This window comes from Pogonomyrmex barbatus, unplaced genomic scaffold (genome assembly GCF_055798465.1).
Source record: "Pogonomyrmex barbatus isolate J1 unplaced genomic scaffold, ASM5579846v1 scaffold9, whole genome shotgun sequence".
Lineage (NCBI taxonomy): Eukaryota > Metazoa > Arthropoda > Insecta > Hymenoptera > Formicidae > Pogonomyrmex > Pogonomyrmex barbatus.
In genome coordinates, this window is record NW_028297193.1 from 281,436 (window position 1) to 294,559 (window position 13,124).

Below are 13,124 nucleotides of genomic sequence, written 5' to 3' on the forward strand. Positions count from 1 at the left end.
TCTAAGACGACCTTAAAAATTGTGATTTGCGTTTTTTTTTTCTGTCGTCGGCGCACGCTATCCATAATTATCGGCCGGCTCGTTCTGGTCACGAAGTGTCTTAGATGCAATTTTGTACACTTGTAAAGTCTTGTAACACGAAAGATTGGCTCAAAAGCTCACGAGGTCAGGAGCGAAGAGGAGCGGGTTTTCAGAAAACTCTGGCCTTTCGAGTTTTCCTTTATTTTATTGGTATCATCTCTCTTTCGTACACAACGATCGTCACAATAGAAACTTCGGCCGTAATCTGGCACAAAATGCATCTCGGGCTTCGCATCGACCGCGAAATCCTTGACGGACATGCTCGATTCGGAATACTTGTCTAGGCGCTTCATCGAGCGACACGAACTATATTTTACGCGAGTAAGCGTGTGTTACCAATAATGTATACCATTACTAAAGATCGGCTTGGAATGTTCGATTTTTGTCATAATAACGTATAGACCAACGTTAAAATGCACATATTATTGTCGCGCGAAATATATCTACTTAAACCGTTTCTGTGATTGATCGATAAAAAAAAAAGAAAGGCAATGTTAGTCTCTGATTTAACAAATTACCCCGAATTCTTATAACAGAGCATGCATGAATAGTGGACTCAATGCATTGCGTTTTATATTTGAATAAACTTAATGTCGCATTAAAGCGATGGACATGACTAATTATCGAACGAGCAGATCAATTCTTGAACGTTCCGAATAGCGATGTCATATGGTACATTCGCATCTTAGAACAAGCTTTCGGTCATTCTTCGGACGCTTTTTGTTAGAATATTTGTGGATAACAGAACGCAACAAGAACTAAAATCATACTCTATACCTATTCATTTACGTTTTGTTGTCGTAATATTAATAATACGTTAATATTAATAATATTACGACATATCATTGATTCCCACTTCGCGAAAAGTCATATTTACAAACACGGTCATCAGGTCTTTCTTAATTATACCACCTTATGACATTTTCTATTTCACAATATCGAAATTTAACTTCATCAATTTATTAAACGATATTAACATTATAATTAACAAAACATGATGTACCATTGCACACCTTAAATAGTTTAATGTACGATCCCTTTGCGAGTAATTTTCAAAGACAGATTTCCATGTTGAAATATTGAAAGTCTAACATCAATAACGCGAAAAATTACATTAAATTATCAAGCTCATTACACTTGGACAAAGTTACTATTTATAAGTTTTTTCTAAGAGTTGATTTCATGCCAATTCTATTAATTGCATGCACTTTATTAATAAACCCATTTTATTAAACAGGATCCATTTTGACTATAACTGCAATATGCAATATGTATACCAGAGATAGGATAGCTAATTACATCGGTATTATACATAGTATGGATATATTTTGTTGACTTATAGTTGTAATGCCAGTACTGCCGGAACTAGATAATTTTGCACGATAAAAGAATAAGAAAATAAATTAAATAAAATAATATCTTTCTAAGTTCGTTATAAGAATAAAATAATATTCTTATCATCTGAAAAAATTATTAATAAAAATTATTATTAATGATTTCTCCTATCATAATCTGACTTTTTTCATTATGTCAAATTGGATAAAGCTGAATGTCTCTTTGATCGGTATTTGATGTATTATCAGTTTTGATTTTAATATGTTTTTCTACGAAGTTACGATGTTCAAACATAAGAAATTAACCAACTAGAGAGAGAGAGAGAGAGAGAGAGAGAGACCACATTCTTTTAAAATATTGCTTAAGTCTAATTCCGACACTGAGTGTTTTCTTAATTGAATGATGGTATTTCAACTTGCAATAAAGATTAAAATTTTTTTCAAATCTTAAATCATTTGAATAATATCTTGATAATATCTTAATTGTTCGATATTATTCAAATAGATTTTTTGACGTAACTTTGACAAAATTAATTGCATTTGTCATCGAATTAAATTATTTTCACATATGAACAACAATGAGTAATAAGAAAAATGACTCCATGATAAATTTTTGGAATAAAATCTTATTTCTACCCAAAAAAATAAAATAATTAGTATAATTTAATAAATCTATTAATCAGGCACATTTCAGCTTGCATATTAATTTTGTGTGATTTGGTATTTTTATAAGATATAGTTAGAAATATTTTTTATGGTATGTGAGAGCTCAACGACAGATTATTTATTAACTTCCTTTCAATTCGTAATATAGAATTGAAAAAAATATTTGGCTCGAAAGGGACATTTCAAACCATGACACCACGTTGTGCCAACAATTGTTTCCTTTGGTGAAGACTCGGTGAATCTACGATAATTTCATCGTTCTTTACGCTGTCAAATGACTTTGAGGTTTTAAAATTATTTAGGATGTTCATACAATTATTGCTCGCCATCTCAAAAGATTTGGAATTCCTTAGTGACGCGCTGGCCAACTTTCTAATAGTTTCCGATTTAGGATAATTAAAGTCCGCTCTTTCCTTTTCCCTTTCCTTGTTCTTGATTCTTTGATTATCGTTGACCATCGATAAGGAATCTTTCTTTGCTACTTTTTTCTCCTCCTGCTTGTCTATTTTAGAATCCTCGTATTTCGTTCTCTGATTCTCGCTGCCATCGGTTCTACACGTTACCAATTCCGATTTATCCTCTTTTTTATTCATAAACGGTTCTAATCGCAGATGCTCATTTTCTTCTTCTTCCTTCTTGTCGTCTTGACCTAGTAAAGACTTTGGTGGCGCTTCCACGTAGCCGCTCTCATCGCTGTCGGTTTCTTCGTCAAGAGAATCTAAAGTAAGAAACGAAGTCTCCTCATTTTGCAGAAACTCGTGACCTATTCTGCCAGGATACTTCTCGTTCGCTCGCCTCTCCCTCTTCTGGGGATCTTCGCTAATTCTATTTAGCATCTCCCCTCTCGGTCGATAATCTACTACATCGTCGAGATCCTCGACGTCTTCAAAGTCGAACATATTTGAAGCGGTGTCTTCCATTTCCTCTTCCTCTTCCTCCATCGATTCTTCCTCCTCGCTTCTCAAAGGAAACCTCTTCATGGGATCTACAGAATTGAAACGGGGACTGCCAGCGCAAGTCATGAAGTGCGGCGAGCCCTCCGAATTTCTTCGCGGCCCCATGCTGCTGACTCGATCCTCCGAGAAGATAACCCTTTTAATGGATCCTCGCTGATCGTTTTGATCTGAAAAACATATTTTAAAGGTAAGCAACTTGTTAAGAAGTGACATTATAGCTTCATGTGTCGTATGTCACGCACCAACTGGCACAACTTGCAGTGCAACTGCCCTTTCGACATAATTATGCAAATATCGAAACCCCCTGTCATTTACGTTCCTCTAAAAACTTTACAAAACTAGGGATATATGTATATACCAAGAGAATAAATTACTAAAAAAAATTAGATAAATATTCGAAAAGATTAAATAAATATAAAATAAAATGTGTGCTATCGCGAAAATGATATAACATGAGAAAAAATTAGGAATATGTCCATCAAATTTATCGACGACATTAAATATATAATAATTAGAACTTGTTTAACTTTATCGCAACGTTAAAATAGCATAGAAAAGGTAACGGGCTCTTAAAATAAATTGTATACGCAGCAATGTTTATCTATTTTAATTATATCATGAGACGAAATAACAAGTTTTATTATCTTGACGTCATTATGTAATGAGAGATAATTACTTCTGCGGGATCTCGCGATATAAAAAAATTTTAAAGACATTGTTTATATTATTAAAAGAAAAAAAGATACATTTTTTCGCTTCTTTCTTTTTTCGATTATATCAAGTTATGAAGTCTGGCACAATTATGATAATTGATCACAATTTTTAAAACAATACTCACTCTGCGCGAGATGCTCCTCCGGGCCGGTGGCTCTCTCCTCGCTAGTCGCCGTGCTGGCGGTTTCGCATCCGCTGGAGATGCTACCGTTTTCATCGGACTCGTGATTCAGAACATCCAGCAGTCTGGCTAATCTCCAGCTGTCTTGATATTCCCAGCTGCGTGCCACGTTCTCCAAGGAACGCAATTCCTCCAACAGCCTCTTCTGCTCCATCTCCTCAGCCACCGTGTCTTCCTCGATTGCCGATAGCTTGGGCGCGCTCTTCGACCTCTCCAAGGGTGGCCGATAGTTTTGGCCACCGGTACTCAGAAGAAGTTTCCTACGCGGCAACGACGGATTGTCGTACAACGCATTCGCCAGAGACAACCTGTAAACAATTCACATAGATTATATTAATTATGTAATGAATTCAAAATCGATTCTACTCTCGATAACAAATAGCAAAATTTAATATACGTGAGAAAGAAAGAGATGATTTTTATTATCTTAATGTAACGTAACGTAACGTAACGATCTGTTTGCATTCCTTTTCGCCGACTTTTACATCTGGTGAAGAAGTATAAAAGAAAAACATTTCAACTTATTAAATTTAATGCATATTTTTATTAATTCAGACTGTCAGTTTATTTGTTTCTTAATTTCTTCAGCAAAAGGATAAATTCTCGCATGACAAATGCGATAAAGAAAGTAACGAACTGTATATAGTCATATTAACGCGATTCCGGCAGGAATGTGCTAGAACATGTTTGACCCGTGACTTGGAAACACTGACCCGAATGCACATCGCTGAGCGGCGATCGCTTCCCGTCCCGAATCGTGACTCGATCGCGCGCAACATAACGATCTACAAACGTGATCTGAATCGTAACTTCCACAGTGGATGCACGAGCGTGCGTAATTGCGCGTGCCTCCTAGGAACGAAGATGGAGAATTTCTCTTTTCTCCCGATTAAACAGAAGGAGACAGGTACTTGTATCGGCATCGACGATATAGCAAACGAGGGGCGATAAAAATGCGAGGAATGCACGATAACGCGCCTCGCTGCCCGACATTGAAATAAGCCTAACGGAAACTGAAGAATTCCTACGTTTGAAAAATTGTGTCGTGCGATTAATCGTAGTCTGTTCAATTTTTTAATGAGCTGTCGAAGAACGAAACACAGATATGTATATAAAGATATGCAAACTTAGATGACTTCGAGTTAATTAATTAAAATTAATTAATTAATTAATTGGGCTAAAAAGATCCAAGAAAAGATTCTACGTTTTTTTTTTGTACAAGTAAACATGCAATGCAAATGTATTGTGTAACGTATGACCTATTAATTCTCCCTTAATGAAATTCTAATACCCGATAATAGCGAACAATGCCGCGCTAATCCTGCCGTAGCATCTGCTAATTCCCGCTAATTGCTTGTCAATCTTAGATAATGCCCGTTAATAAATTCCCACCAACAGTATCGCGATCCCGCAAATTCCGTGACTTCCGTTTGTATTCATTATCGCGAGAAAAAAACAATAAGATTTGCATTCCTAATTCACTTTAATTCACTCTAATTTTTTTAAGTTAGACAAGTCGCTACAACGACAAATGTGCCATTAAAATAATGACCATTTCCTCTCGGTTCACTTGGGTCTCTTAGGGCTCTTAGGCTCTACTTTTAACAGCGACGTGATACGTCGCTCTCACCTGGCGTTTTGCCTGGAGACCTTGTCCCGGCGGAATTCCATGAGCGCCTGCTGCAGCCTGGCATTCAGAATCGAGGCGAGTCTCTTCGCGGTGGACTCTTTGCTGCACAAGGCTGCGTGACACCTCAATTCGGGCCTCAATCTACGGCCCTCGTGTCGGTACACCCAAACAAAGAGCCGCGGATGAGAAGCCGGGGCCGTGCAGTAAGTCACACGGTGAGCCCAGTACTCAGTGAGACCGTGGTCTTTGGTGGTCGCGGTCAGACCGCCGTTGGTCACCGTCAACCTCATCGAGACGTCCGGTCTGCTGCTGGTTACGTAGTTTCGCCACAGGGTAGATACGGGCTTCTCGACGCAGCCTTCACCTGCGAAACAAGCGTGAAGAGTCCGAAGTTTAAAATATTAATTTTAGAAATTGTCACGCTAAAGTTTACGTTTACGTTGCCTCTCATAGATAGAAACTGTAATTTGTCAAACGACTTTTCACGCTGTGCTATTCGAGTCGGTGCCGTCAAAAGTAAAGACATGCCAGTCTCCACGTACTCGGGGTACTTTCTACGGGGTTCATTATAAACACTGACGCATATAATCGAGACGTTCAGAAATGCCGCTTCTCGCACGGCACGGATGAAAGGTATGCCGGCACGATGGAGCAAAGTATGTCACTTTAGGACAGATCTTGCGTGCGCGCGCATACCTACGTATACGCTATTACGACATCCTAACTGCGTTCGAGCGTGCGAGAGACGTCGGCGGCACGCTCGTACGTGCGGACCCCAAGAGACAACTCCGTTCCATGTACTCCGCGAAAGGCATATCCTGACTTTCGATACAGTTCGATTCGCCGCTATGCGCCACCTTGGATCGTGTTACCAATTTAGAGATACAGGAAACGCAAGTACAGTTACTTAGAGCTCGAAAGCGAGCCGCGCTGAGCCGAGCCAGCGGGCGTAATAGAGGAGGGACAAAGTGAGAGAGAGAGAGAGAGAGAGAGAGAGAGAGAGAGAGAAGGAGTGAAGAAAAGTGCAGGTTGAGCAAGAAAAAAGAAAAACGAGGGAAGGAAGGGGAGGGGAGGGGAGAGAGGACGACTTGGGACAGGTAGTCTCTCGCGACCCGCTGTTCACGAAAAAAGGTGATTCTTCGCTCAAATTTGAAAGTGATCCGTCGCAAAAAGCGGATAGCACGTGTATGTCTGTTTATCGATGCAAATGTAAGCGATACCGTGGCACGCACTTAACTAATCAATGATATAGCAACAAATTAAATTCCGACACAAGCATATAAATATTGTTTTTAAGCAACATTTTTCTTCTGGGAGATTCCATGATCTTTCGTGATGATCTTTAAAGACGTCACGCGAGTTTTTTACAATTATAAATAAAGCTGCATTGATCCTACAGGCCATGTAAATAATTTATAATTAGTTGCAAACGTCACGGATTTTATCTTCGACTGCTGTATCAATTGAGATCGACTATTGTAGAATAATCGCCGGCAAAGCGATTGGCTTTCTAGGTCGTCAAAAAAAGCTTTATGCATCTTAAGCGATGTTTTAAATTAGTCATTATGCAAATAATAAATTATATGTATAATCCTTTAACGTCATCAACTAATTTTATATACAGAATAGCTTGATAATAATGACAATATTTCTAAAAAGACGTAAACAGAATACTAAATAAACTAGAATATTAAAATTAACTTCAACATCAGGAATTTGATCGTGCAGATCATATCTATTTTAAATTTTTAAAGAAATAGAGCCGTTGGAAGTTTTTTTTTCGCACTTTTTACATCAAAAATTTTTCTTCTAGTGGAGAATTAATCGGGATCATTAATTTATTTAAAAAAAAAAAAAAAAAAAAAAAAAAAAAAAAAAAAAAAAAAAAAAAAAAAAAAAAGAGGAAATTGATACAAATCTAAAAAATTAAATGTCAAAATCACATTTTTTTACCATTGTTTTCGATCTCGATTAAGAGGGCAAGTGATTATGATTATAAAAGAATGAAAAATGTAGGACGTCTCTTATAAGAGCTTACGATTATTATTACGACTATTATTAGGTAATGAATACCTAAGAAACAATAATAAAACATTATTTAAGACATATTACGAACTCTTAATATCTCCATGATCATTATATGCATATAATCAAACAATTGCGAAATGTATGCAAGTGATAACTATAATTGACTATAATTGCAAGAGAAAGCACATCTAATAAATCAAAGGCGGCTAAGAAATGTCATTACGCTACAAACACTCTTAATATCTCTATAATCATAGTATATTTACAATCTGGCAAATATAAAATAATTCAAGCTATTATTACAGCGAGTACTCTATAGACGGGATGTTTAAATAGACGGGTGAGTTGTGTCAACGCATACACGCGAGACTGATATAGTGCAGATAAAGGAATGACGTGGAATTAAACACGTGCGTGTTTATTGAATCCCACGTGCTTCAGGATAACCAGAGATGATAACTTCGTAATCGGAAGCAGATGACTAAGGAACACGTTGATTTTAATAATAATTAAGCGATTATTCAGTTTAAACGAGCTAGTTCGAGGCTCGACGGAGATTGAATGTCTATCTCAGAATCGGACATGATCTCTCAGAATCCAACAAGTACGTTTGTATTTTAAGGAGATCCATTTTCGTTTGTTGATTCTTCGCACGATTCCGCAAATCGCTCGTGATATTCACGCGAATCTTCGAAATGGTTTACGTTGAGAGAATAATCGCGAATCTCGTTTCCATGCGAGACATATAAATAAACGTATCGAGGCATTGAATTGGCTTCTCACATTTAAGTCTCGTCGCGCGCAATTCTATCTATCAAATCGAATATTTCAAGACATGGAAAAAATTCCATGTCTTTTATTTTCGAGAGAAAGCACGCTGGCACGCATACCTCCGACAGAACAGAGATTCGCGCCGTAATCGAACTGTGACCGGTAGACTCTGGGAAAAAGGCCATCGAAATCGCATGCAAATAAACCGCGGACAACAATGGTTCCGGCATCCACTGTCTGCGTAATTTGCGTATAGGAAGCCTTATATACATTCGCTGGAACAACATTTTATTCCAAGCGTGTCCGGAGAAAGCGCGCGGGGAGATTCGATAAAAACGATCCTTTACCGCAGGTGAAACGGCATCCATTGGCGTGCCCCGCCAGTTCTTTTCCGTTACAACAATTTTTTAAACGAAAGACTCCGCGAGAGTGGAGTACCGAGTCTCAACGGTAAAACGGGATGGGAAAATCTTGTTCCTTGCTTAATTATAAAAAATTTTAAATTCCGCATCACATTTAAAATTTGTATGACAAATGATTATAAAATACCAATATACAACAACAAAACTTATAATAATTTAAGTTTTTCGTTTTTCTTATGATAAAGCAAAATTTTTAGATATAAATGTCGCAATTAATTTAACGAGAAATAAAATTAAACAGTTACAAACGATCATTTAAAAATTTCATTTAAAAATTTTTAATGAAAAACCATGAGTCTGTTCACTGATTGTGTCTCATATTCCCGAAAGACAATATCGGACTAACAAGTTGAATTAAAGAGAAGCAGCGAAAATCGATTTCGAAGCATGGAAAATTCGCAGTCCGTGATGATCCATCGAGTTACGCGAATATTGCGATCGAATTATTGTGAACGGAAAAATAGACGGTCTGGAACGATGCGGAACGGGATGCAACATCAAGAGGACTGGGTCGTGTGGGCCATCAGACTGTGACACTCCTCTCTCTCTCTCTCTCTCTCTCTCTCTCTCTCTCTCTCTCTCTCTCTCTCTCTCTCTCTCTCTCTCTTTCTCTCTCTCTCTCTCGCTCTCTCTTTCTCCTTGAGTTAGCATTCGATACTATTTAATTAAAAATAATCCTGCGAGACCACTCATTGATTTTTCCTTCGTTAACTGGCGCTATCGCGCGCATTGCGCTCACTCGTTTTTTGCTCGAATTTTGAGAAAACGCGCGTTATATCGCGGAACACCGCGAAACTTTCCACGAGAAAATACCACTGGCATCGCATGACGAGAACGAATGTCGCGTACATTGTGCACGGTCAGAGGATGAATAATGTTATATGGATGTGGAGTAAACAATGCAGCAACGGGGTCGCTTTTTAAGCGAGGAGAGTCATTGTCGAGTGGATCCGACACTCTCGGATAAGAGCATTCGTATGTCACCCACTTGGCATAATTGCTGCAGCCACGTTTAAGCATTAATCATAATTTACTTACACTTAATTATAAATCATCTCGGAGAACGACATAATGCGTGTTACTAGTACATCAAGAGTATAAGTGAGGAAACAATTGTGTGTTTCAATAGATAAAAAGATTATTTATATTTTATTCTACGTTACATAAAAAAAGAAAATTCTTTAGATATTTTCGATATTTTTATCGGATTATAAATAAAGACAAATAGATGCATGTCAGTGCTAAAAATATCAGTTAAAATTATCACACTTTCAAATATTTTATTCACTTGAAACAAACTATAAAAAAGGGAAAAAAGTTTCCCCCAAAAAGAAATATAATCTTATTTACATTAAATTATTGCTATTTTAACAACGATAATAAAAAAATAATAGTCCTGTACGCTAATGTATATTCGTCAAACGGATCTCAATCATTTAATCGAACAGAACAAGTTCGATGGAATACAATTTATAAGATTATAAAATGCGTATAAAAATAATTAATTAATAATGTTTATAGTGACTTAGTGTCAATATGGGAATAATTTAAACAGGATTATTCATTGATATGCTACTCTTCTCCAGAAACTTAATCTTATAATACACACAATATGTGTACGTAAAAAATTGATCAACGAGTGATGTTTTAAAAGCATAATGATTTAATGATATGGCGAAATTCTTCAAATTTATAACGGCATCGTACGTGATCACACATTGCGTTCTCCTCTCATCGTCGTCGATATTTATCGCACTTTTTATGAACAGTTCCTATGTTGATTATATTTTTCATAAAATTGCTCCAAACATGATATCAAACAATTCAGATACATATTAATCTGTTTCTGCGCATTATTTTTTCTCGCAAATTAAAACTTTAGCTTCATAAATATTGCAATAATTTTTAATTATATGAAAACATTAAATGCACACAGAGTATACTTTTTTATGCAGATTATATTAATAGCGTCTATCAAATATCAAAGGTAAAAAGAAAATTGCTATTATCAATTGAAATTTCTCAGTATTTACGCGTGTTCTTTCTAACAACATATATTTTGCATTAATTATTTTGTGACTAATAACGAGTTATTATTATTTTTTTTTTATCAATTTCAAGTCGATCAAACATTACCTCTTGCACGGAAAAAAAAAAAGAACAATTTTGTTGAAATATCTAAAAATTAGAGCAAATATAAATTTGAAAATAACTAACGACGAGATATGTGAAATTCTTGAAGGAGCTAAATTATATTAGCCAGAACTCTCGAGAAAATGTTCTAGATTTTCGAAAAAAAGAAAACTTAATTTTCTCGTGTGTATGTACTCGCATTCACATGATTTCCGAAAATGGGTTGCTAATTTCACAGAAGTGAACAAGTGGGTAATTAATGAAAAGCGAAACATGTCTTAAAGTTTCTAGTGCCTAATACAACCGTGAGTGAAAAATTTAAACGGCAGTTTCGCGCTTTCCTGGTATAATTCGCAGCTTATCAGACACGCACGGTTGCGTAACTTATCAACGATGGAATATTCTGCAACGCGTTTCTTTATCATTTTCCAGCATCACGATTGAATCTAAACGTGACTGAATAAATAAAGTTAATCTAAATAAAGTTAAGCGTGCCGTTTCCAATGTCACGCAAATCAAACGATCGCAGAAAAAAAAAAAGAAACAAGAATATTTGCGTCTCGTGTTCGTAAAATTAATTTCGCATAATTATAAAGATGTCTTCGCAGAAATACAACGATTTTCTTTAGAGAGTTAAGTTTCTGCAATGAAGACTGAAGATTAATGATTTTCATGTCAATATTTTGCTCCATCCAAGTATTTCCTAATCATAAATATTTTCTTTCATCTATCATAATCAAGAAAATTTATAGTTTTATAATGAAATATGTTTGTCATGTTTCTTAAACTTATGTAAGTTGGCCATTATTAATTACAATTTTTAATCAGATGATAATTAGAGAAAAAAATTATATTCTGTTTATTTTCTAGATTTCTCATTAGTTAAAAATAATCGGAACATCGGATTTAAAGAAATGAATAGGAAAAACAGAAAAATATTTCAGAATTGTTGCTTTATGATTAAATCTTGCACAAATTCTCAAAAAAGATTCAATGACTGTAACGTCTGTAGTATATTATATTATAAACGTATATACAAAATACGTCATAAAAAGTTCAGACTATACTAGTATATTTGAATGAACAGTACCTTGTACAAAGGAAGGATAATCATTCCTTGCGGCACTGTTTTCTTTTCTTTCACGAGTTGCACCTTTTCTCTATACACTACTAACAGAACTAAAAATGCGCGAACGACAAAAGAGACTTCGAGACAGCATTCATCTGGAAGACAACGCGAAGGTCGACGAGAACAAGTTCGAGGCAAAACTGGAAACGGCCACACGAATTCGATAAAGATCCGGTAGCGACGTATACTTTCTTTTAATTTTTTTATTTCTTAAATCAGACAGAGTTACGCCGATAACTCTCAAAAGCTAAATCATAAGAACTGAATTTATTTGCACACTCGTGTGTTGGCATAGAAACGACATTTCGAAATAATAAAAAATTGGATGTTCGTTACGAGACTATCGTGTCCTTCATGATATCGGATTTTACATTTAAATCAATTTAATTTCTAAAATCAAATGTTCAATATCTCGATAAGAAATACAATTAGATAAAGTATCAGATTTAAATGATATTATTTTAAAAACGCTATATTGTAATAATAGTAATACAAGCATTATAACAAGTTATAAAAAGTTATGTATTTAAAGAAAATTAGCGATAGAAATATATTTTTTTTATCAGATGCAAAAAATTTGTACAGTTTATATTATTAATATAAATAACAACAAATTACCATGTGTCTTATCATTACATCAATATTCGCTTGTCGCGAGTCAACATTACAACGTTAATCAGTGCACTCTGATAACGCCACGGTCGCTTTATAATAACAGGAGAAACAATTTTTAAAGAATAATGAAATTAATCTTGGACGATATGTGTTATTAAGAGGAAATACAGAGGATTACACACATATACGCGTACATACGTCACATCGATGTGGCTAAGTTATTCTCGAGTTGAAACTTCGCATTTTGCTTTTAGACCCCTCATGTATGTATCAGTTCGCATTGATCAAAAATACAAACACGTCGGTTAAACCTGTCGTGATAAAGAGTCGAGGCTATTTATAATCTGTGCTCACGCCACTATTTGGCGTTAAATAAAATTGCTGTCTTCATACTTGCCACGTATCTCTTCTATTTTAAGAAAAGATACGAGCGATAATTAACCATTTAAAATAAAAATATAGTT

At 35.7% G+C, this 13,124-nt stretch overlaps 1 protein-coding gene across 6 annotated transcripts in view; it reads right to left on the reverse strand.

The window, feature by feature from the left end:
• Positions 1 to 206: 206 nt before the first annotated feature.
• LOC105428953 (uncharacterized) overlaps positions 207 to 13,124 on the reverse strand; it is a 49,313-nt gene continuing 36,395 nt past the window's right edge. For all 6 annotated transcript variants that reach the window (XM_089084671.1, XM_011641574.3, XM_089084670.1 and 3 more), the window contains 3 exons: positions 5,563 to 5,926; positions 3,876 to 4,240; positions 207 to 3,204 (listed from right to left, as the gene is read on the reverse strand). In XM_089084671.1, coding sequence (XP_088940797.1) covers positions 2,264 to 3,204; positions 3,876 to 4,240; positions 5,563 to 5,852 — 1,596 coding nt within the window. In that variant the 5' untranslated portion in view covers positions 5,853 to 5,926 and the 3' untranslated portion in view covers positions 207 to 2,263. The remainder of the gene's footprint in view (positions 3,205 to 3,875; positions 4,241 to 5,562; positions 5,927 to 13,124) is intronic.